Below are 26,727 nucleotides of genomic sequence, written 5' to 3'. Positions count from 1 at the left end.
AAGCTCCTTAAATCAGTATAGTTATTAGTCAAGGTAGTTATTAATATGTGTAGTTACTAGTTAATTTAGTTACTAGTTACTAGTCAGTCAGACTCTTTAGTTTGGACATGCTGTTGTTCATGCTGTTGTTCTCACCTCTGTGTCCAGCTTCTGTTTCTCGTCTCTCTGCTGCAGCTGTTCCTTCAGACTCTTCAACTCCTGCTCCAACTACACCATATGAGAGGAAGAAAAAATTGTGTGAAAGAAAGACGTTTCAAGAAAAGCTCTATTTTAGTGAGCCCAAATGTCATGACAGTTTCACACCAGCAGAGAGCAGTCATAGACAACCAGTGGTCAGTGATGTGAATTTCGCTATAGACCCCTTATCAGACAACATCACACTGATAAGAACCAGTATGAAAAGTGGTCCCTGCACTCACATGTAAAAATGCATCCCATCAAAATACATTGATTGATTGATTGATGTACTTTATTTAGTAAGACATGAGAACAACAGTACATGGAAGTACAAATTCACAATACAAGGTCTACTAAACTGGAGGACTAATTAAGCACTGAGCTTGTTTAAGATGAGATCCCCATGCACACAAATCATGATGACATAAGAGACAGACAGATATACGCACTACTATACAGAACGTCATACAATCTGCTTACAGGTTACTGGTAAAAAAAAAAGGGGGTAGGGGGGAGGGGGGGGGGGGTAGGTTAAGATTTCGACAGGGGCCATTTTCGAATTGCAGCCTCCTGAAGGTGTATCTTTATAGTCAGGGGATATTAAAAAAATCTTGGAATAAATTCCTTACCAAAAAAAAACTTCACCAATATGTTTGCAAAGGTGTCTAGTAACACATCTCACAAAGACTGAAATGCAGTTTCCCTAGGAGAATTTTTGACAGCTGCTGAAAGTTGGGGTACCCACCATTTCCCTGCATTTCCATGCAGGGGAAAAAAAATCTAATTTTAATTCCGTTTTAAGTAGCATGTGAGGGGTCAATCTAGGGTGTTTTTATGATTCTGAATCCATTGCAAGCATTTGTTTTGCACCAAAACCACTCCTCGGGCTAAAAACGGCCATAGCCATCCTTTTCCAGGTATACTTTTTGTGTAAAAAGCCCATTGAGATTGGGCTGTTTTTAGCCCAAGGAGTGGTTTTGGTGCAAAACAAATGCTTGCAATGGATTCAGAATCATAAAAACACCCTAGTTTGACCCCTCACATGCTACTTAAAACAGAATTAAAACATTCTTTTTCCCTTTTGGTAAGGAATTTATTCCAAGATTGGACATTTTTCTGCTAATATCCCCTGACTATTAGGGCAGTTTTGAAAGTGAGTAGGGTTTTATACTCTTTACTCCTTTTGGTTGGGCACTCCACACTTTTGATGAATAGCATGAGAACGAGTTCATTCCCTTTGTTGTGCCAAATCTGGGTTGAACATACACACAACAGAAACCAAGGTTTATTAAACAATAATAGCAATTCAAAGCAGTTGTCCTCAAAACCCCACCAACAGTCGCTGTCATCAGACCGAAGGGAGCGCTCTATAGGATCATGGCACCAGAGCCTGCTCTTACTCGCGCAGCTGCAGCCCATCAAGCCTAATTTATGCTCCAGGTGTTGCACACAGAGAACGGCCAAGAATAGACCATATTCACATGGCATATTGGAATTTAACATTGACAGTGCCACCCCATTGCCATGGCAACCGGGGTGGCACTTCATTGACTTAATAGCAACATGGCCGCCGTGTGAATATGGTCTATAGCAGACCTCCAAGCGTCCGCGATGCGGTTGTGAGCTTGAATGTCAGCTATTATTGGCACGCAATACCACTGCCCGATGAAGTAGGCTATGATGTCTAGCTAGGGCCCACCTAGCCAACACACAAGAGGAGGTTCATTGAACTTTATCATATGCAGTGCTTGATAGTTGATGAATAGCAGCTCTTTCTCTCTTTTTTCCACTTTCTTTCCCTTTTTAACTTTTCATTTTTTTTCTTTTTGGACCATATTTTTCTTGTATGTCTTCTGTGTGCGTCTGGCCTTTGGTCCACATGGAGATTGAAGAGCAAGAGAGTGATAGAAAGGACTTATTCCTCTACCCTAGGATGAGGCTGGAGGGGCTTCGTCAGACCTTTGTGCCGTTTGCTACTGTATGAATGATGTGAACGAGGAAGGTACAGGGCAACGGTTACTGACTCTCTGTGACTCAGCAGCATTACGGTGTTGTGTGACTATTGTAACATTTAATCTGTTGTCACCTGTGGTCTGTGCTGATGTCATAACTGTAGGCTTACCTTGCTACTCTTTTTCATTTACGGGAAGCTTTTATAATGTGTGCATCTGTATACTTTCTTCCCATTTGTTTGAGGGTGTCTTTATTGTGATGTTATTCTTCTGTACCTATTGCATGTCTGTCTGTGTGTGTGTGTATTTACCTTCTCCTCTTTCTCTGCTCTCAGCTGTTCAATCTTCGCAGGTGCCCAACGGTATGAACTTCCTATTTCAGAAGGTTTTCCACCACTCACTGCAACAGAAGACAACACAGCAAGATATTGACATTAATAATAACAATAATAATAATAATAAATAGCTGCAAGCAGCAATACTCATTCTCTACTAATTCAGCTACAACAGCCATGTGGCCTGTGTAGGTTTGCTGAAAAGCATAAAGTTTTGCCCTCTGTCTGTCATGCACCATGCCCCTGTTTCAGTAGGACATACATCAACAAACTTTAAATAAATACTGTCAAAACGCCATGTCATGTTGTCTTTAAAAAGTGGACGTGCATTAATTAATAAATTCATGATTTATGTGTGGCAATTTAAATGAAGCCTGAATAAGTCAGGGCACTTTTATAGCAGTTTGCACAGTTGTATTTTGCGCAATTAATGGTCATGATTGTAAGTATTTATTGACTGATAATCATGAGGGGCAAGTCAAGTGCCATGTGTAATATATATGAGTGCAATAGACCACATGAAATATGTGTGAGAGGTAGGGGTGTGCCGATATATCGTCCCGTGATATATCGCGATACGTTTTCGTGACGATAATAGTTTGGGGGGGGGGGGGGGAATCGTAAAAAAAATCGTACAATAATAATAATAAATATTTTTTTAATAATAAATCAGGCATGCAAACAGCCCCGAGGTGAAAAGGGTGACAACATGTTGTTTTTTTTCGGGTCAGGTGTCACAATATTGCCCTATTTGGATTCAAAACGGCTATTGTAGCTGAAAAGCTACAAGTTTGCATGTCTGAATAATGCAAAAACAGAATTATTTGTTTGCATTTGCTTTTTTTCTCCCCCATATATTTTCATAATAAAAAAAAAGTGCGTATCGTATCGTATCGAAATCGTATCGAAGTTGTGAGCCCATTATCGTATCGTATCGTTTCGTGAAATTAGTGTATCGGCACACCCCTAGTGAGAGGTGCAATATGGGTAATGCATGCTAAGTGATTATTGAAAGCTTAGCCTGCCCCAGCGCATCTGATATATCTGGTCTAAAGGGGCGGATTCAAAATCTCCGGAGAAAACATCCGTGGGCTCCTATTGGTTCACCGATCTGTGCGCCCGCCCCGCGCCCCTCCTCCTCCCCCAATGTGCAGCCCAGAGCCCTGACGTCACAACATTTGGGGAAATGAAAGGTTAACACCCACTTCCTATGCCAGACATTTCAACAGCTTGGTCCAGGCTTTATTTTTGAACAAAACGCGAAGGAAAATAAAACCCTGGAGATCGAGGCTATTGAAAGTTTAACATGTACCAAGTGGTGCTGTTCTGTGGCCAGTGTAATTGGGCTGGAGCAAGTCAGAATAGCAGAGGGGGGTATACATTTGTAATTGCTAAGGATATTGTGGTATTGTAATGTTGTAGTAGTGTGAAGAATTGATATTTACTTGTTGTTCATTGAAAGTTTTAAGATGATGTGTGTTATGTATTTATTGTATGTTTATTTATATTATGCCTAGATCTAGAAACACCCCTTGACATGGTGCAGTCCCAGCTCATTAGCTCAACTGGGGTATAAATGGCTGCCAGTTGACTACAGTCAGATGAGAGCTGTGAGTGGGGAGCCAAACAACACCATGCCAAGGGTACTGTAGAGTGGTTCCATTTGTATCATTCTTGTCTCTGTGGTGATGAATAAATACACATTCGGGTTAAATCCTACTCAAGGCCTCTGTACTGCTTCCAGCCGCTAAGACGGTCCTTCTCACACAGGGTTTCCGTTAGCCAGTATTTACCGGCCATTGACTGATACAATGTTTAATTGGCCGCTAATTATAAAGATCACCGGCCATCGTGGCCGATTGGGAAAATTATGTTATTAGGCTATTTAATTTTTTGGCTTTGCATTATTTAGAGCAGTGGTTCTCAAACATTTTCATGGACCCCCAAAATGATTTCTATTCGGCAACGGTGTCTATCTGAAAAGATTTTGTGCAAGGGACCCCAGAAGAGAAGAATCGTTGCTAAATTATTCAAAAATGTTCACATATTTTCAAGATTTTTCTAAAAGTTACAAAAACAGTACAAGGTCGACCATTGTTTTAGAGGCCCCTCAATGTGATATTCAACCATTGTTTTAGAGGCCCCTCAATGTGATATTCAACACATTGGAATTCTCTACCAACAGCCCTGATTATAACCAGTAGTTTCATATCTATTAAAAAAGTGTACTTGTTTGTCATGAGTAGTTCCAATGATTTGATGTCTATATAATTTAATTAAATGATATATGATCACTTAAGAACATAATGTGAATATACAGCATGCAAAATGCTGGCAAATAACTAACTGCTGCCAGGAAATTAAAATTATTTAGCCCAACCTCATGGTTACAAGATAAATGGACATCACAGCCTTTTCTCCTCTTTAAGCAATGTGAATTCATTTAGTCATTATCCACAAAAACTAAGTAAAGAATCACATGCATTGTGGAATTGCCATCCCTATATGAGCACATCACGTACTGTGCTGTTTACAGGAACCTAGGATGGGAGTTAAATAGATTGTTCTTGCATTAATTTACGTACCTGGTGGTTGTACACTCTCCTGTCTGTTCACTGAGTCCTGGAGCAATGGCATTAAACACATATTAGAGTACTGATTACATTTAAGGACAAAAGTACAGAACCCCATTACAACAATGAATAAACTGATAAAGCCTGAGTTTCTTTAGCACAATTTTAACTTCATTACTCACATTTCCAATTTTTGTAGGTAGGCAATTGCAAGAAAAATATACAATGTTTCTGAGATGTACAGTAGGAATCATCTCACAATTAAGGCCTTTTTCATCAAATGTATTAGTGGGCTTCCATCAATAAACTACTTAAAGTTTGAAAACACAGCTAGAAAAATGTGTACCTACCAACTTTGTCATGGTTTTCTTGACAGCAGCTTCGATTCCCTTCTCATGCTTTGAAAAAACACGGCCTGTCACTTCTGCGCATCCTGAAAGGAAAACCCCCATGACAGGACCAAGATATTTAGTCATTTGACAAAGTAAATTACCAGAATGATGTAACTCTGTACCAGCGTGAATGTTGCGTGTACATAACAAGTTAAAATATACCAGTAGGTCTAATTATTTCACATGAATTACATGTATGAAAATTGGACACATTTGAAAATCAGTTTAGAAAGTACAATTTGGATACTACTGTATAAATAATTTTGACAAAGATATATTTTGAAGACAAAACAATATCCTGCTTGAATCCTGCCCTCTTTCAGCTACATAAAGTGCCGGCATGGCGATCTCAGAGACCATTGAATCTGGCTTTCTTTTCCACAAAAAATAACAATTTGTATAATGTGTACACAATATACTCGTTTGTGTTTATATCATCGTATATTTGTACGTTTTTAAATATACAAAACATGACAAAAATATATTTTGGACACATTATAGCACTCGGGTGTTGAAGTGTCTGAAGTCAATTAACTTTGAGCAGGAAGCTTGTAGTGTGCTCCCATTTCATGACTTTCCCTAAAAACGTTACATCTGTGTAAGAATGTTAATTCACCTCTGAACGTGGGCCTCTTAGTGGGATCCTTGTCCCAGCACTTCTTCATGAGGTCAACTAGCTCTTCTAATCCATCTGCTTTGCTCTGGTCAATTTCGCGAAGAGCAGGTCTGTCTCCCTGCAGAATCCTGAATATCAGCACTTCACGATTTACCCCTACAACAAATACAGAACAAATATGTGTGTGTGCGTGTGGCTGTGATACGTACATGCATGCGTAAGGTTTGAAATATGAATACATAGGGGTTTACATAATAATAATAATAATAATAATAGTAATAATAATAATAATAAATGTAATAAGTGTAATAATAATAATAATAATAATAATACATGTATTTGTTTAGCACTTTTCTCAAAACTTACACATTGCTTTTACACAGCAAATATGACAAATAAAAACAGATAGTTGAAAGGCTCATTACCAGATATCACAAATCAAGCATGTAGATCGTGAGGGAAATTCCTGTACTTCCACTTTTTAACTTGTGAGAGATACAGTCTCATCTACAACCACTTAGTTCAAACTCCATTCATACTTACTGTATGTGTGCTGCTGTATACATTCACATGAAATAGTGAATAATTTACCTGGTGGATAGGGCTCCCCATTTCCAGAAAGAATGGTCCAGAGGAGTATGCCGTAACTGATTAAAAATATGTTAAAAAAGGTTTGAAACGTTTTTCACATAATAGATCAATGTAATGAATATATCAACAGCATTCCTACAAGAGTTTACCTGTAAATATCATATGCGCGGACAAGATGGTAGCGCTCCTGTTCAAAGGCCTCTGGGGCAGTGTAGGCCAGAGTGCCTCCTTCATCACCTTTGTTGCTGATTTTCAAAACACTGGTGGACACCATGGAGAGGCCAAAATCAGCTATCTATTTAAAAAAAAAAAAAAAGAGGATACAACTCTGAAAAACAATAACAAAAATTATATATAAAAACAATTTGCACCCACTTTGCTCTATCAATTAACAACCTAACCTCAAGGGTTTGATTCCGATTTCAGACCATGATGCATATTGCCATGCAGTGGTGTAAAGTAACTTAGTACATTTACTCAAGTACTGTACTTAAGTACACTTTTGAGGATTTTTTTTTACTTTACTGGAGTATTTCCCATTTCCAATACTTTTACTTCTACTCCACTACATCTCAGAGGCAAATATTGCACTTTTACTCCACTACAATTATTTGAACACTTTAGTTACTAGTTACATTTCAGATATAAATGATTATATTATAAAACATACATTAACCACTTTAGCCCTATTTTATACCTATACCTAGGCTATTGTAGCTATAGCTTGTAGATCGGCTATTTTCAAACATTTTAGTACTTTTACTTTTGGTACTTTAAGTACATTTTGATACCAATACTTTTGTACTTTTACTTAAGTACATTTTGAATTCCGGACCTTTACTTGTAACAGAGTATTTCTACTTTGCAGTATCGATACTTTTACTTAAGTAAAACATTTGAGTACTTTTTCCACCACTGGAATGGATACACACGTGGGCGTGCGCACCCACCCACGCACACAAGTGTGTCTGTGCGTGCGTGCGTGCGTGCGTGCGTGCGTGCGTGTGTGCATACCTTGACATCTAAGTAGGCATCCAGTAGTACATTGTCTGGTTTCAAGTCTGAGTGCACAACTGGTGGTTTCTTGCTGTGAAGGAAGTTCATGGCCACGGCCACCTGGTTGGCCAGACGGAAAGCCAGGGCCCAGGGTGGAGGCCCAGACAGGGTCTTCTGGAGGGACAGCAGGGAGCCTCTCTGCATCAGCTCCATTACTATACCCTGCCTCTTGATATAGCACAGATCAGGGATAGGGGGGATGCCCTCGTACATACCATAGACCCTGGGCACATACTGGTGGGCGACAGAGTCCATGTGACCAGCCTCTCGCCCCAGGGCGGTGGCCAAGGTGCCAGCGCTGCAGTATATGGAAGGAGACAGTTTAGGAGGAAAAATACTGCGGTTAGAATTCAGTTATGTGAGACTGACTTTGATAGAACTGAAGATTATGAAATATGTGATTGATTAGTGTGAAAGAATCAACCAGTTGCTAAAAAATCCTATAATAATTGTTGTTGTTTTTTTTATCATATTCATCATACCCAACCAGCAGCTTGATGGCAACGTCAAAGCCCCAGTCCTTGTGGTTGGCCTTATAGACATACGCAAATCCCCCTGAGCCAAGCTTGGTCCAGTTCTCCAGACTTTCATCACCAATTGTCTCTCTGCCCCGGTCTGCCATCTCTCACCAAAGGACAGAACCACCAAAGATTCAAATCTAGAGGGCAGTAAGTATAGGATAAAGATATAGGAGTATTTAGAGTAGGTATTTCTATAAAATGTCTTAGATTTGTTGATTGATGTTCATCATCAAATTTATCAATATGTATATACGTTTGTATCCCAATTAATGGGATTATAGCCTAAAGCAGGGGTCTTCAACAGGGGTCCGGGGGTCCTCAGAGTTACTTGTGTTCTTTTTTATTTTTTAGTAGGCTATTTTTGCTACTTTTGTGTGACATAGGATGGCGAAGTACGGCATTCATTTAATACGAAAAAGGTTAAAATACGGAGATAAGAGGTTTCTGTGCAGCATATGCATTGTGTCCCTCTGGAGTGAGAGCGGAAATATAGTGGCCCTCTGCATCATCAAAGTTGCATCACCCCTGGTATACAGTAACATAAGATACTTTGTGGATGTGTTTCACTTCATTCAATGCATGTGGAAGCATCTTCACACCATGGGCTTTATTCTAGTACAGACTGGCTAAACCCACTGAGGTTGCTATTTTCGGACACCTGCCTTACCCACTAAACAAGAAGACTGCGCAAGCCGCCATTATCCCCAATGCAATCTCTCCTCTCGCCCTGTCTGCAGCGTTGCCAGGTCTGCTTATTATAAGCCACATTGGGCTTGTTTTTCTCTGAAGTTGCTTGTAAATAATGGTAGAACGGTTGTGAGCTTGCAGATCGGCTATTTTCAAATAGCCGACATATATAAATATGCACATTGTTTAATGGCCGACATATATAGGTTTGAAGTGCTCATGTGGCCTATTATAGTCGCTTCTTTTGGCCTTGTTTTCATAGCCCTGGTTGCTTATTCCTCTCGCAAATTCTGGCCTCCCCTCCCCTCTCCTCTCCTTTCCTCTCCTCTCCTCTCCTATTGGCCCCTGGGGCACAGTAGTGGATGAAGTATGTAGGGTTCAACTGGTTCAACTGGTTAAGGCCTGTTTAGTGAATTCCACCCAGTTCTTCAGTCTGTTCACTAACATCTTTTAGCCTTATTTTATACCTAGGCTATTTGAAAATAGCCGATCTACAAGCTCACAATGTGACATGTTGTGAGCTTGTAGATCTGCTATATATTTTCAAACATTTTAGTACTTTTACTTTTGGTACTTTAAGTACATTTTGATACGACTACTTTGAATTCCGGACTCTTACTTGTAACAGTTTCTACATTGCAGTATTGATACTTTTACTTAAGTAAAACATTTGAGTACTTTTTCCACCAATGTTTAATACTGTCGTGAGAACAGTCTCAGTACTGTGGTGGGGTTGACATCCACATTGGAGAACATCTGAACGACTGTTTAGTGCAATGAAGCACAAACATTTTTAATGATTTGACCTGAAATGGGAGTTTTGCATATGATTTGCATTAATATGGTGTGTTCTTTTATCTAATTAAACCATATATAAGTTCAACAGGATCACTGGGGCTCTATAATAGGTCACCAAATATCTTTGCCGAAAATATCTACAAGCTCACAGCTTGAACCCCCCAAAATAATCATATTTGAACTGTGGACCCCACAAAATAATCATATTTGAACTGTGGACCCCCCCAAAAAAACATATTTGAACTGTGGACCCCCCCAAAAAAATCATATTTGAACTCTGGACCCCCCACCCTGACAAGCACTTGAGTTACGGACTTTTCCTTGTAACAGAGTACTTGCAGTATTGGTACTTTTACTTGAGTAAAACATTTGAGTACTTTTTCCACCACTGCTCAACTCCAACAAATTCACTCACAATTATAACTACCCAGGTTGAATATAAATATGACTCCAGCTCTGGATTGATTCCATATTTTCATACCAAGGACATGAAGTTCTTACCTGGTGTTGTTGTGCTGCAGTCTAGGAGAAGAGTCTGTAGTGTCTTTCAGTGTAGGTATGCAACTGCCCAGAGTCACCTGGTCTGACAGGACTTGACAGACACAACCTGCATACAGGCGCGGGGGAGAGTCTCCTCCTAGCACATTTACTTCAAGCACTGTTCTCAAGTACAATTTTGAGGTATTTATCCAGTTTTCAGTACATTACGTTACATTACATTACAGTCATTTAGCAGACGCTTTTATCCAAAGCGACTTACAATAAGTGCATTCAACATAGGTAGGGAACGAAACTACTAATCACCAGAAGTGTTAAGTGCATTCTCTTCTAAAACAAGCAACTAAGAGTATACCTAGGCCTGGCGCTGAGGTAAAAGTGCAATATATCAGCTTTCAATACACATTTATACATACACAAATGTGTACTTTCAGTACACATTTACTTCTACTCCACTACTAGCTCAGAGGAAAATATTGTACTTTTACTCCACTACAATTATTTGAAAACTTTAGTTACTAAAACGTATTAACAACTCAAAGTAAAGATCATGTTATTTATTTTATGTTGGACCTTGTGTTTCTATGGTTTCAGGTAGAGTCCAGTGGGATGACTTTGCCTGCTCAGGGAAACTTCCATCTATCTGTGCTAAAAGCAGCTGAGGCCCTTACACACTTACACACGCACGCACGCACGCACGCACACGCGCGCGCACGCACGCACGCACGCACGCACACGCGCACGCGCACGCGCACGCGCACGCGCACGCGCACGCGCACGCACACGCACACGCACACGCACACACACACACACACACACACAGGCGTGCTTTTTATTCTTTATTTTTTACACACAAACAAAACAGGATTTGGGTGGTGCATTCTGAAATTCAACAGCCTGATATTGATATTGTTGTTGTTGTTGATGTTTTAGTAAGGTATAGGTGACGTCTAAATGACATAATAGCTTCCTTCTACAGTGTCTGATAGATCAGATACATTCAGACCAGCCACAGCTCGAATATAGATCAATATATGTCATCTCCATACTTTACATACACATAATAACAACAATGTCTCATACAGTCATTTTCAGTGTGTGTATCTATGAACATCTCTAAAGTCCACTAAACTTTGCTATTGTTGTAAAACTGAAGGAATGCAGAGACAATTAACATTAACAGGAGAAGGAAAGGCTTGTGTTGATAATAAGAGGAACAGGGATGGAGCATGTGATTTGATTTGATGTCTTGACATACCATAAAACAATGCAAATTAAAAAATAAATCTTTATTGAAACAAGTTGGTCTGTTTTTGGCCTTAACAAAAGGACTGTGTAAGGTTTAATACATGACATAGAAACATGATCATTCTATATCAAAGATTAAAGGTACTATAATAATGCAGTATATAATTGTTGTTGTTGTTTTTGTTAAAGTAAGTGATTAGAGTTTGTACCAATCATCCAATCAGCAGAGGGATCTCATACAGGACATTAGAAGTGATGACATAAATAAATGAGCAGACACAATTGGAATTGGAATACTATAAAAATTGAAGCTGATAACTTCAGTTTTATAGTATTCCAATTCCAATTTTGGGTACTCTTTTCTGATTGGTTGAAATTGTTGACCCACCTGAAAATGTAATATTGGTTTATTAAAGAGCTGGAGAAACGGGGAGGCCGCTGTTTACTGTTACTGAACAAACACATAAGTGGTTATAATCAGAATACAAATATTTAACTTTTAAACAAAAAAACAAAAAAAATGTTTCAACCAAACAATATCACTTACACCTGATCTAGAGCTAGAGCAGTGGTTCTCAGACATTTTCATGTCAAGGACCCCCAAATTGTATTTGGCCAGAATGGCCACAGACCCCCATTTGAAAGTTTTTTTTGTGCCAGGAACTCCTATAAGAAAAGATTTGCCAACAATCTTTATAGATTTGGGAAATCTAAGTAGCAGATACTAAGCTCAAAACATTAGCTTGCGTTGTGAGCTTGCAGATTAGCTATTTTCAAATAACTGAAAAGTAAAATAGGGCGGAACTGTTCCCTATTTTGCTGGGCATCCCCTGGAACCATTGGCCACATTATAAAATATTACCGAAGAAAGAGGGGAAAATAGCCAATCTACTCGGTTAATGAACTTGTTGTAGATCGGCTATTTTCACAATATTTAATATAGGCCTATATGTGTGATTATGTTTTGTATAATAATGAGATCTTCAAAGTAACTTGCAAGCTATTGATTGATTGATTGATGTACTTTATTTAGTAAGACATGAGAACATCAGTACATGGAAGTACAAATTCACAATACAAGGTCTACTAAACTGGAAGACTCATTAAGCACTAAGCTTGTTTAAGATGAGAACCCCATGCACACAAATCATGATGACATATAAGAGACACACTACTATACAGAATGTCATACAATCAGCTTACAGGTTACTGGTATGAAGAGTGAAAAAAAAATGTACATGAGAAGAAAAATAAAATAGCGGGGGGGGGGGGGGGGGGGGGGTAGGTTAAGACTTAGACAGGGGCCATTTTCGAATTGCAGCCTCTCGAAGGTGTATCTTTAGGGCAGTTTTGAAAGTGAGTAGGATTTTACACTCCTTTACTCCTTTTGGTAGGGCATTCCACATTTTTGATGAATAGCATGAGAACGAGTTCATTCCCTTAGTTGAGCCAAATCTGGGTTGCACATGATTTGTGGAGCTGCCTCTGGTGTTATGATCATGGACTTCATTAACATTTAGGAAGTATTTTGACAAATACAGGGGGATCCTATAGTAACTAAAGCTTTCAAAAAGTTGTACTGGAGTGAAAAAAAATCAGTAGAATATTAACCAGAGATGTAGTGCAGTAGAAGTATTTAAGTAAAGAAACATGTATTATTCTCAATGAAGGTAAAAGGAACTCAATGTACTTTTGTTACTTTCCACCACTGGATGGCGGTATTGTACCAGAGGAAGACGCGACCTCTGCTCTAGATTCTGTGGATTCGACCCGATTCGACTCGTGTTGTTCAGTGTTGCCATGTCGGCTTATTATAAGCTACTTTGAAAAAAAAGAAAAATGTGGGCTTGTTTCTTAAGAAGTGTAGCTACTTATTTGGGCTTGCTTCCAAATATTTTCTATATATTTTTTAACCAGTGGTTAACTTCTCAAATATTTCCATTAAAACGTTTTGTGCCAGGGAGGGAGCATTTTAGCCCTGAAACATGACTGTCATACAAGCGTCATCCGTCATGTGAACCATGGCTAGGAGCATTTGTGTTGTTAGAAATTAGAATGTTTCAAAAAATATTTTAAATATTAAAAAAATAATAGCAGATCTACATGCTCACAACGCCTCGCATTGTGTGACGCGTTGTGAGCTTGTAGATCTGCTATTTTCAAATAGCCAAAGCATAATAGATCTAAAGTGCTTCTTTTGGGCTTGTTTTCATAGACCTGGTTGCTTATTTCTCTCACACAACTTGGCAACGCCGCTAGTGTTTCCAGCCGGACTGTTTTGATCGGCGGACGAGGGGAGAGAGACAAGGGTTAGAAACCACTGGAGGAGTCAAGAGTTTGGCATCGTTTTGTGTAGTTTTAAAGCCTTAAAACACATATATATACATTTTAACATGTCTAATCTAGTATTACGCACGTCCCGTGCGTGTGTGGGCAGCAGCAGGGTGTTGTGTTGTGTGTCTAAGTCGTGGAGCAGCAGAGAAACATGTCATTATTATTATAGTTCCTCCAGTAAACAGCAGAATGTGAGGATAGGATGTGCCTCTGGGTTCTGGGGAGACACTGCTGCTTCAGGTAATATAATATACAATATTATTATTCATTTTATTTATTTGTATGTATGTATGTACTTATATGCATCTCTGCTTTTTTGCCTTTTTTTGTGACATTTTCAATCTACGAGAGTCTTAGCTTTCACCCCCCCAGTTTCCACTGCATTGTCACCTCCAAAGCCCGTGTTTTCTCCAAACTTGTACAAATGCAAAATATAAGATGCTTACCCGCTTGCACCAAATGTTAACTCGCCCTACGGAGTAGTTGTGCAATGTATTAGTCCATATTTTTCAATAAATAAGTGTTTTAATCTCGTTTGTCGTTTTCCTACCTCGTTTACTTCCTGTTTACATTGAGTGTAATTCCGGCTTTCACCGTCACTACCGCCCATTTGGAATTCCGACAGAATCGGCCACAGACGGGGTTAAAACACGTATTTATTGAAACATATGGACTAATACATTACACAAAGACACCGTAGGGTGAGTTAACATTTGGGGCAAGCGGGTAAGTATGTTATATTTTGCATTTGTACATGTTTGGAGAAACACGGGCTTTGGAGGTGACAATCCAGTGGAATCTTAATCTAAGGCTAATACAACTGGTTGTATGTGGGTGGTAAAATTGCTAAATTGTACTCTTCATGTAGAAATGCTTTACTGCAATGTAGAGATAGTCTACTGCAAAGTGGAAATACAAATAAGAAAATACAAAGCAAGAGAAAGTAGTAATCTCATAATCCTCCATAAATAATACGTATTTAGACAAAATAATACACATTATACTGATGTGAAAAACAAAACAAAGATTGGGTCAAAAAACCCTTTATCATGTGCAGATTTGTTAGAGAGAGACACACACACACACACACACACACACACACACACACACACACACACACACACACACACACACACACACAGTGTCACAGGGGAGTCGGGGTGACAGTGTTGTATTGTGGGTCTTTTGATAAAGCGTCTCCCTGTGGGGTTCTGTGCCGCTTTCAGGATAGTTTCTGGTTACACACAGTGGGCAAGGATGTGTTCAAGTGTAACACACACACACACACACACACGCACACGCACACACACACCCTTGTTATAATCATTTAGTAGTATCTGGTGTCAACGTTGGCATTGAGAGGAAAAGTGTTTGTTTTTTACTGGGGGATGATTCACTGAAAATAGTTGAACAGAATGTGGTGAGATGTTTGTGTTAGTGGCTCAGAGCTCCATTTGAACGCTGTTCTGCTTTAAGACAGGTCTACAACGTAATGAAATGGTTACAGGATATTCAGATAATCACTGCTTTCTGTTGCACACACCTACACTATACCCACAAACACACATCCTCTCTCTCTCTCTCTCTCTCTCTCTCTCAATTTAGTCCAGTTCTATAACAGTAAAATCCTCAGTGCTCATTTAACTAGAGTCTCACTCTTACTCTCTTTGTTGCATTTCAAATGGCTTGTATAGAGTCACAATTCTGTTTACATTACATTACAAGACCTTTACACCGATCACATGCCTTTTATATGCCTTGACCGGTCTAATCCACGACGACAGTGATTGGCCCGTCCGTTGCTAGGCCAACCAGCCGACCAATGCTGTAACTCGATCACTCAGTCAGTCAGTCAGTCAGCAAATAACTATAACTATAGCTCATCGATTAAACACTTGAACCAGTCGTTCCCAAACCAGCGGGGTCCCATCATTATTTTGTGCGGGTCCCCAGATGATTAGCTTTTCTCACTCAACAGTAAACAAACTAACATATAGTATTGTATACATTTATAAAGTGACAATTTAATGACTTTTAAGACCTTTTTAATACCAAATTGGCCAAATTGTTAAATATTACATAAGAAAGAAGCAAACGTTGTGAAAATAGCCGATCTACAAGCCGAGCTTGTAGATCGACTATTTTCACAATATTTATCTGTTGAACCGAGTCAAACTAAATACAATGCCTTCAATTCCTTGTCAGGGTGGGGGTCCCCAGTTCAAATATGATTATTTTGGGGAGTCGCGTCCTGAAAAGTTTGGGAAACTATATAACTATATAAACCATAAATACGTTTTTGACCAGTGTGTCCCCAGGTTGTAAATGTCTTCGCCTCAGAAAAGGGACGCTAGGTTTAGTGATTAACCCTTTGTGTCAGTGTTGTGTCAGTTAGTGTATCTCTAGATACATTGTTGGCCTCTATATGTATGTAGGTATGTAAGTACTTGTATTGTAATCGTGTGTGTGTGTGTGTGTGTGTGTGTGTGTTACAGTGCCTCAGTTGATCTACAGTGGGAAAATAGACTTCCTGGTGTTTGACTACCTCAGTGAGATCACAATGTCTCTGCTCACCGCTGCCAAGACCAAGATGCCTGTAAGTTATATACAGCTCTGTGCGTGCGTGTGTGCGTGCGTGCGTGTGTGTGTGTGTGTTGGGTGTTGGTTTGTAACTGGTCACTATGTCTTCTTGTTGCAGAATATGGGCTATGCCCCCGACTTTGTCCAGGTGGCACTGGCTCCATTCATCAACGACATCCACAAGAAAGGTGAGTGTGTTTTTCTGAAACGGTAGGAACATTAACCACTTAAGCCCTATACATACTTAAAAAAGCTTGATTTGATCAGTACATAGCATAGGCTGTAAACAAAAAAATGACAAAGGGAGACGTGTTTTTCAGCGAATTCAAATCCACCATCTTGAATTTACCGGTACCGAAAAACGAATTCTATCGGCTGGAAGGGCAGCGAGGGCGGGTCTTCACTCAGTAGAAGCATACCCTACTTTATCATCAATTTAAAAATGTTATGGGACCATGATTTTAAGGGGGGTCCCCAGATAAACATAGTTTTCTCACTCGACACCGAGTAAACAAACTAACAAACCAGCATTCAGTACAAGTGTATACAGGGTATCTGCACGTTTCTAAAGTGACAATATACTATAACAAATTGTCAAACATTGGCCAAATTGTCAATTATTACCTTAGAAAGAGGCAATTATTTTGAAGATTGGCTATTTTCACAATATTTACCTGTAGAACCGAGTCTAAATGTAATGCCTCAACTCCTACAATTCCAAGAGCTTGTCAGGGTGGGGGTTGCCAGTTAAAATATGATTATTTTGGGGGGTCACGGCCCTGAAAAGGCTGAGAACCAAAGTCATAGATTACAACGTGTCTCTCTGTCTCTCCAGGTATCCGTGTGGTCAGCAACGCAGGGGGCGTGAACCCTCTGGCGTGCGCCGCCGCCATAGAAGAGGTCATCAAGAAGGCGGGGCTTGACCTCAAGGTCGCCGTGGTGACGGGCGACGACCTCATGCCCCACGTACGTAGGGAACATCACCGTCATCTTCATCATCATCATCATCATCATCCTCGTCATGTTGATGTTTTGTTCATCCTAATTATGTGCCGAGCCAGTTTAGTTGGATGAATATTGTTCAGAGTTCGTCGTAGTAGTTTACAGCGATTTCTGACCATTTGAGCGTCCCTATTCTGGAGCAAACATCCGGTGAAAATAGCCAATATAAGCTCAAAGCATGGCTCTGAAAGTGAAGAAAAGGCAGCACACTCATAGCCACGATGCAGGATAATTTATTAAAGGAACACCAACGTTTCGACCTGGAAAGGTTGTCTTCAGCGGGCCTTTTCTTCACTTTTAGACTTATTTACCAAGGTCAGCAGCACCTCATCGATACTGGTGTGCGCCCTTCTCCTGTTTGTAATGCCTGACTTGGCACAAGAGCCATATTCCAATAAAAAAGGGTAGTATTTTATTATACAAGGTTTAACTCTGTTAATAAACAAACAGCTGTAATTTACTTCAGACACTGATGTCATGTGAAGTCCACAAGATGGTCACATATTGTGGTAGGTCACCAATTTCACTGTAACACCTGGAAGGAGGAGGCGAGGAGGTAGAAATCTGAGTATTGGAATTTGGCTAAGGAATTGAACCACCAACCCTGGCGGTGTGGTAGTGCCTTGATCTGAGATGGAAAGGATTTGATGAGTGACTGATGCTTTAGTGATCCTCTTCTCCTCTCCTCTCCTCTCCTCTCCTCTCCTCTCCTCTCCTCTCCTCTCCTCACAGAAAGGCAGTCTGTCAGACGTGAAGATGGCAGATGGAGGCAGTAACCAGCATCTGCCTAAAACCCTCCATAGTATGAATGCTTACCTGGGGTAAGCACACGCACGCACACACACACACACACACTCACACTCACACTCACACTCACACTCACACTCTCACACTCACACTCACACTCACACTCACACTCACACTCTCTCTCACACACACACACACACACACACACACACACACACACACACACACACACACACACACACACACACACACACACACACACACACACACACACACACACACACACACACACACACACACACAGAAACAATCACACAGGACACATTCAAATTTAAGTACAGTGCTCAAGTAAATGTACTTTGTTACTGTCCACCACTGATTAAGGCTTTGTTTTCCAACTGCAGTCAAACCTGATCTGTTTCTCAAATCTGATCTTTAGGACTGACTGTCCACACTGTTATTAAATGTGATCTTTAGGACTGATTGTCCACACTGTCCTGACTGTGTGTGTGTGTGTGTGTGTGTGTGTGTTGTGTGTGTGTGTGTCCGTGTCCGCAGAGCGGTTCCTATCCAGCGCTGTTTGGACCAGGGTGCACACATCGTGGTGACGGGTCGCTGTGTGGACAGTGCTGTCACCCTCGGACCTCTCATGCACACGGTAATGCTAATACTGGGGTCTGTGAGAGAGAGGGAGTTGGGGGTTCACATTGTATGTGTGAGTAGATGAATAGCGCGTTCTTTTTGTATGTTCCAGTTTGGGTGGAAGACAGACGACTATGATCTACTGGCAGCTGGAAGGTACACACACACACACACACACACACACACACACACACACACACACACACACACACACACACACACACACACACACACACTATTCCCATCATTATTTTCCCCACTTGCTCTCTCATTTCTTACTCTTTTCAGGAAATGAAAAACCTGTGTGTGTGCGTTTGCGTGTGTGTGTGTGTGTGTGTGCATGCGTGCGTGTGTGTCTCAGTCTTGCAGGTCACCTGATAGAGTGTGGGGCTCAGAGTACTGGTGGAGTCTTCACTGACTGGCACAAAGTACCAGACTGGTGAGACTTAAAAACACAAATGCTTAAGAAATTGATAGATGTCTTTTGTTACTATATTTTATCATCCATTTATGGCCACTAGTATTTTCATAAGCCACAGAACCATATTCCATGCACAACTCGGCACTCTCTGCCATGCTTGACTTAATCACATGAGGTCATTTTATAATACATCCACTCATAAGAGATACGGTGGCATCCACTTAAATCCTTGTGTTGCCTCTAACTGTCTGCCTGGGTATTGAAGTCATACTGGTGCAACCAGCAACACTGCATCATTAATTAAAATGCAAACACAAGCTGTAATAAACTGTGACTTTATAAATATTCTGTCTATTTCAAACGGAAGCTTTGAGGAAAGAGGTGTTTTCATCCAAAGGGACCTGTTGTACCCAGAGTTACCAGGTGAGGGCGCTCGCGGCAAATTAAATCCACAATGAACTGGAGGTTGCTATCCCAGAACAGGGTCAATGAAGCGCACAGTGCATGGTTGCATGGAACACTCTGCCAGATCAGGTTGCTAACGAAACAAACTAAATCAAGTTTCAAAAGACAATTGAAGAGGCGTTTAGAAACCCAAAGGTTGTAAGGTACAAGCTGCAGACAGGTTATATGTTAATAACACTGTAGGCGTACAGACACACACACATGAGTACACACACTTATACAGGCAAGTGCATTCAAACATATGCAGCAACAGGACATACGCACACATACACACACACACACACACTTTCACAGTTATGATTAGGATTTTATGTTTTACTTTAATTGTCTCTGCCAGGCCGAAAGGCATGGCCGAGACTATGTTTTGCACCCTGTCCGTCCGTCCGTCCGTCCGTGGTTCTGTCTGTGGACAGCTAATCTCCGGCACCGTTGGCATGATTGCAGCGAAACTATACATACACACTCCCTGCTGCCCCACATTTTTCACATGGTCCTATTATAGATAGGAGATATATAGGATAGATATAGGAGGCCGCTTTTTGCAAAACATTTTTCTTGACAGTACTCGTACAGATTTTGTCCAAACATCACGCAAATCAGTACACAGTATCTCTACTAGTCATTAAACTAAGCGGGTATTTCAGATTTTCCATATTCCATCCTGATTGGCTAAGATTGGCTTCCAAAGTTTGCAGAAGTGCTCCGTTTTGAACAAAATACCTCAAATCATGAACACAGCGTGCAATTTCCGTGAAATTTCGCACGCACATTCCCACTAGGCCGAGGAAGAAATGCCACTTGAAAAAGTTCTAATCAGCCTCATAGTGGCGCTATAACAGGCCGATTTGCGTTTTTTTTTTTACCTATGACTGCGCCGATCTGCGGCAATGGGGAATCAGAGAATAATTTGTTTGAAGGAAAATGTACTTTGTCATTGTCCTGTTATGTCTTGTTGAATGTCATGTTTTTTGTAACAGTTGTTGATGAGTTCTTTTCATTCTCCATTTCATTCTCCTCTCTCTCTCTCTGTCTCTCTGTCTCTCTCTCTCTCTCTCTGTCTCTCTCTCTCTCTCTCTCTCTGTCTCTCTGTCTCTCTGTCTCTCTGTCTCTCTGTCTCTCTGTCTCTCTCTCTCTCTCTCTCTCTCTCTCTCTCTCTCTCTCTCTCTCTCTCTCTCTCTCTGTCTCTCTCTCTCTGTGTCTCTCTCTCAGGGATAACATGGGTTTTCCAGTAGTGGAGTGTTCTGCCGACGGTTCGTTCGTTTTGTCCAAACCTCCTAAGACGGGCGGTCTGGTGAGCTTCGGCACGGTCGCCGAGCAATTGGTGTACGAGATCGGCGACCCGCGCCGATACCAGCTCCCCGACGTCACCTGTGACTTCAGCCAGGTGCTCATCAAGGAGGTCCCAGGTAACCATGGAAACACACACATACACACACTGTATATACCCGGGGGGCGGGGAGGGTGATATCTGTCACTGCATACAGCAGCAGTGACAACACACAGAAATTTGGATTTAATTGGCATAACAACTACATTTTGAAGAAAAATGTAAACAAAAAAAGAAGAAAAGACTTGAATATCAAGGAATGTCTCATAGGAGTCACTTATGGAGTTTTTATTTGCGCGTTGGTGTCGCACACCACACACCCAGGGTTGCCAACAGTCTTGTGTTAGCCGGGACGCTTGTCCCGGGTAAAGGGAAGATGCATATGATTATTATTTTTTTGTGCGTCTGCCTGCCTATGTGTTTGTGTGCTGTATCCGAACGGAAGGCGCTAGGACCCTGGGGGTGCCACTCAGTTTAAGGGCAGGCTCAGTGCGAGCACTCGCGTGCGTATGTGCTTGTGTGAGATTTCCTCGTGTGTGGGGAAAAATGTGTGCTGGTGGCCGAGAGCGACAGAGATGCCCCGGCCCTCCTAAAAAGAAAATACTTTATTCTTAAAAGAAACAGTGGGAAGAACAACTGTGTTAAGCCCGTGAGTGGAGATGTGTCAGAGCCTTCTGCACAAGGACTGGTGGAAAAAGTACTAACATTTTTTACCTAAGTAAAAGTATCAATATCGCAATGTAGAAATACTCTAGACTGTTACAAGTGAAAGTCCGGAATTCAAAATTTACTTGAGTAAAAGTACAAAAGTATTGGTATCAAAATGTACTTAAAGTAATACTAGGTAACTTTAAAACAAAAACTAAAGTTAAATTGTATATCTTTTGTGAGTGGCAAATTTTTCTCAACACCCACTCCATGAATTTCACCCCCGAAAGCCTTTTATTTATATATTTTGTATTGAACGGTGTCGGGGGAGACTCTCCCGCGAAAATGACGTCCACTGGAGATGGAGACATTTCAATGGCCGCCGTTCGTTTTTCGCTCAGCTCTCGTCGGCTGCTCTCGGCTGAAAAGGATCCGTATGAGACCGTACACCGCCGACCGCCGACCGGCGCTCATGTGTGTGTGTGTAGGGCACATACGTTGAAATACGGAGATATGAGTTTTCTGCCCGACAACAACAATATGTACAGTATATAATGACATAGATGACAGAGAGAGAGAGAGAGAGTGAGAGAGAGAGATGTGATTTATTATGGGATTGTACCGCCCCTGTATTTGATTACGACACTCAGCTTCACATCAAGTCATTAACACCTGTAGCAGTAGCAGATAGATGTATTAAAATCTTTTGATGCGAGGCATTGTGAGCTTGTAGATCGGCTATTTTCAAATGGCCGAAGTGTGTGTAGGGTTGAAGTGGTTAATGTATGTTTTGTAATAATAATATAAATCTATAAATTAACTAGTAACTAAAGTTTTCAAATCATTGTTGTGGAGTAAAAGTAAAGAATTTGCCTCTGAGATGTAGTGGAGTAGAGTACTGATTATTGGAAGTACTCCATTAAAGTAATAATACCTCAACATTGTACTTAAGTACAGTACTTGAGTAAATTTTTCGTTACTTTACACCACTTTCTCTGTAGCGCCTTAGATAGAACTCCCTCTAATGCTACATGGACCAGAGCTAGTGTATGTCAGAGGGAGTTCAACATTTCTGTTTGCCTTTTAGGCTTCGTCATCAAAAAAATGCACATGGAAGATATGTCAAATAACTGAAATATACGAAGAGATTATGACAAAAACATTGCGATATGTAGCCTAAGGGGGGGGGGGTGTCCAACCGTCCCGTATTGCTGGGAGGCAATGTTGGCAACCCTACACACACACACACACACACACACACACACACACACACACACACACACACACACACACACACACACACACACACACACACACACACACACACACACACACACACACACACACACACGCCTGACTGGAAGTTCAGCTGAGGACATGACCAGGAGTTGAACCATCAACCATTATCCCTTTCCTCCAATGACCCCGTCTGTCTGTCAGTCTGTCAGTCTGTCAGTCCGTCCCACACTCTCCCCTCTTATCTCAGCCCTAAATATAAATCCTCTATCAGACCCCCCCCCCCCCTCCCCCCTCCCCCGCAGATCCTTTCTGAACTATGTTTCAAACTAAACATGGGGTTTGTCAACCCTGATGTGAACTCAGTCATCTGGGAGCCTGGAGCAGAGTGAACTTCTCAACTCTGAACCAGTGGTGGAAAAAGTACTCAAATTCTTTACTTAAGTAAAAGTACCAATACTGCAATATAAAAATACTCTGTTACAAGTAAAAATCCAAAATTAAAAATTTACTTGAGTAAAAGTACAAAAGTATTGGCATCAAAATGTACTTAAAGTACCAAAAGTAAAAGTACTAAATATTTGAAAATAGCCGATCTACAAGCTCACAACGCGTCGCTTGTGAGCTTGTAGATCTGCTATTTTCAAATAGCCTATGTATAAAATAGGGCTAAAGTGGTTAATGTATGTTTCATTATATCATAGTTTATATCTGAAAAGTAACTAGTAACTAAAGTTTTCAAATAATTGTAGTGGAGTAAAAGTACAATATTTGCCTCTGAGATGTAGTGGAGTAGAAGTAAAAGTATTGGAAATTGGAAATACTCAAGTAAAGTACAAATACCTCAAAATTGTACTTAAGTACAGTACTTGAGTAAATGTACTTGGTTACTTTCCACCACTGCTCTGAACGTCCTCACATTCTCTCTCCACTGTAACACAAGATGTTGGCTTTAATGGCGGAACATTAATCTGTTGTTGTTGTTGTTGTTGTTGTTGGGGTATTTTTTTTAACTGTACATAATATCGTTGCTGTCGCGCAGAAACCTCTTATCTCCATATTCTAACTTTTTTGTAAATTGACATCCCCGCTTGATCGTACTACGGCTTCACACACGAGCATCGAAAGTAGCAGATCTACAAGCTCAAATCTGCGCCGCGTTTTGAGCTTGTAGATCTGCTACTTGACTTTTTGTTATTTTTTTATTTGAATCCTGAAAAGTAACGGTTTTGGGACATAATGAGGTTTCCACCCAGACAGAGACGATACACTGTACCACCACGTGTTGTTTAAATGCAGTATTATGTGTATCGGAGTTACTTGCTGAAATTATATTTGTAACATTTTTGGAATTCTCTTTTTTACTCATTTGGCCAGTGGTGGAAAAAGTACTCAATTGCTTTACTTAAGTAAAAGTACCAATACGGCAATGTAGAAGTACTCCGTTACAAGTAAAAGTCCGGAATTAAAAATGTACTTAAGTAAAAGTGCAAAAGTATTGGCATCAAAATGTACTTAAAATACCAAAAGTAAAAGTACTACAACATTTGAAAATAGCAGATCTACAAGCTCACGTTGTGAGCTTGTAGATCGGCTATTTTCAAATAGCCTATGTATAAAATAGGGCTAAAGTGGTTAATGTATGTTTTATGATATAAAAATGTATATCTGAAAGGTAACGAGTAGCTAAAGTTTTCAAATAATTGTAATGGAGTAAAAGTACAATATTTGCCTCTGAGATGTAGTGGAGTAGAAGTAAAAATATTGGAAATTGGAAATACTCAAGTAAAGTACAAATACCTCAAAATTGTACTTAAGTACAGTACTTAAGTAAATGTACTTAGTTACTTTACACCACTGCATTCGGCTGAGACAGCTCCCATCTGACAGACTAGTTAAAAAACGGAAACTCTGATTTCAAAACTTTAAGCTTTGTTTCATCACTGCCCTATCAAACATCCCCTTTCTCAACACATTTCTTTTTCTCTGGAGTGTGTGTGTGTGTGTGTGTGTGTGTGTGTGTGTGTGTGTGTGTGTGTGTGTGTGTGTACGTGGTGTCCTCATGTTGACCGCTGCAGATGTCCGTGATGTTCAAGTCCTGGTCAACAGGTTCATGTCAAAGACCCCCAAAATGATATGTATGTGGCCGTGGACCCCCATCTCAAAATATTTTGTTCCAGGGACCCCCCAGAAGCAAAGATTTTAGTTACAGATGTTCCCTTTAAAAATATATATATTCTAAGATTTGCTCAAATTTTCCACGATTTTTCAAAAATAGATCTACAAGCTCTATCAAGATCTATGAGCATGTATATACAGTATCTGCTATTTTTGAATAGCCAAATAAATCTAAAATGACAGAGATGCGTTCCTGGATTGAATGGATTAATGGGTCAGACACAGTGGTGGAAAGTAACTAAGTACATTTACTTAAGTACTGTACTTAAGTACAATTTTGAGGTATTTGTACTTTACTTGAGTATTTCCAATTTCCAATATTTTTACTTTTACTCCACTACATTTCAGAGGCAAATATTGTACTTTTACTCCACTACAATTATTTGAAAACTTTAGTTACTAGTTACTTTTCAGATATAAATTATGATATAATAAAACATACATTAACCACTTTAACCCTATTTTATACCTAGGCTATTTGAAAATAGCCGATCTACAAGCTCACAACGCGTCGCATCGCGACGCGTTGTGAGCTTGTAGATCTGCTATTTTCAAACATACTATAATATACTAAAACATCCTCAAATTTTTAGTACTTTTACTTTTGGTACTTTAAGTACATTTTGATACCAATACTTTTGTACTTTTACTCAAGTAAATGTAGAATTCTGGATTGTTACTTGTAACAGAATACTTCTACATTGCAGTATTGATACTTTTACTTAAGTAAAACATTTGAGTACTTTTTCCACCACTGCGGCAACTACACACTCTTGAGGGAGTGAAAGTAAGAAAGTGCACTGTGTGTGTGTGTGTGTGTGTGTGTGTGTGTGTGTGTGTGTGTGTGTGTGTGTGTGTGTGTGTGTGTGTGTGTGTGTGTGTGTGTGTGTGTGTGTGTGTGTGTGTGTGTGTGTGTGTGTGTGTGTGTGTGTGTGTGTGTGTGTGTGTGTGCATTCATGTCCAGGCATAGAGGGAGGTGCTGTCAGAGTGACCGGCGCCAAAGGCTTCGCTCCGTCCAATTACTACAAGGTACACATCCATCACTGTCCTCTAGGGGCGCACCAGTTCATCCGTCCATTTTGTTCAAATACCTAAAATAGAAGTATCCTCTGTCCTCCTCTCCTCTCAGGTGTGTTCTACCTACATGGATGGGTTCAGGGCCACAGCAGTGTGTCCTGTAGGAGGGCCCAGGGCTTCAGACAAGGCCCGACGAACTGCAGACAGCATCATCAAACGGTATGTGTGTGTGTGTGTGTGTGTGTGTTTGTTGTGTGCGCGTGCGTGTCTTTTTTGTATTTAAATGCCTTTTATCAAGGATATTTTAATGTCATTAAAAATGTGTGTGTGTGTGTGTGTGTAGGACAAGACGCATGTTCAAGCAGATAGGACTGGAGGACTTCAGCTCTGTCAACGTTCAAGTCCTCGGTTCAGAAGATACATATGGACCAAATGCAAGCAACAAGGTAACGCACGCACGCACGCACGCACGCACGCACGCACGCACGCACGCACGCACGCACGCACGCACGCACGCACGCACGCACGCACGCACGCACGCACAAAATACTAATAAGATAAATGCAAGTGCTTGTCAGGGTGGGGGTGGGGGGTCGCCAATTCAAACATGATTATTTTGGGGGGTCGTGGCCTGAACAGTGTGGGAACCCTTGGCCTTACAGGACCTGTGGGAAGAGACGGACAAA

The 26,727-nt window shown here is 40.6% G+C and overlaps 1 protein-coding gene across 1 annotated transcript in view; it reads left to right on the top strand.

Moving 5' to 3' along the window:
- The first annotated feature begins 13,745 nt into the window (after positions 1-13,745).
- The window catches only part of LOC308102327 (uncharacterized protein), a 35,464-nt gene continuing 22,482 nt past the window's right edge, over positions 13,746-26,727 (top strand). Inside the window, exons 1-12 of the mRNA XM_080451992.1 lie at positions 13,746-14,018; positions 16,274-16,374; positions 16,477-16,546; positions 17,194-17,324; positions 18,093-18,181; positions 18,666-18,765; positions 18,862-18,905; positions 19,111-19,188; positions 20,845-21,041; positions 25,989-26,053; positions 26,154-26,260; positions 26,385-26,487. Coding sequence (XP_080308118.1) covers positions 13,838-14,018; positions 16,274-16,374; positions 16,477-16,546; positions 17,194-17,324; positions 18,093-18,181; positions 18,666-18,765; positions 18,862-18,905; positions 19,111-19,188; positions 20,845-21,041; positions 25,989-26,053; positions 26,154-26,260; positions 26,385-26,487 — 1,266 coding nt within the window. The 5' untranslated portion in view covers positions 13,746-13,837. The remainder of the gene's footprint in view (positions 14,019-16,273; positions 16,375-16,476; positions 16,547-17,193; positions 17,325-18,092; positions 18,182-18,665; positions 18,766-18,861; positions 18,906-19,110; positions 19,189-20,844; positions 21,042-25,988; positions 26,054-26,153; positions 26,261-26,384; positions 26,488-26,727) is intronic.

Source organism: Gymnoscopelus braueri (genome assembly GCF_963280865.1).
Source record: "Gymnoscopelus braueri genome assembly, chromosome: 15".
NCBI lineage: Eukaryota > Metazoa > Chordata > Actinopteri > Myctophiformes > Myctophidae > Gymnoscopelus > Gymnoscopelus braueri.
This window is presented reverse-complemented; position numbering and strand designations above follow the sequence as displayed.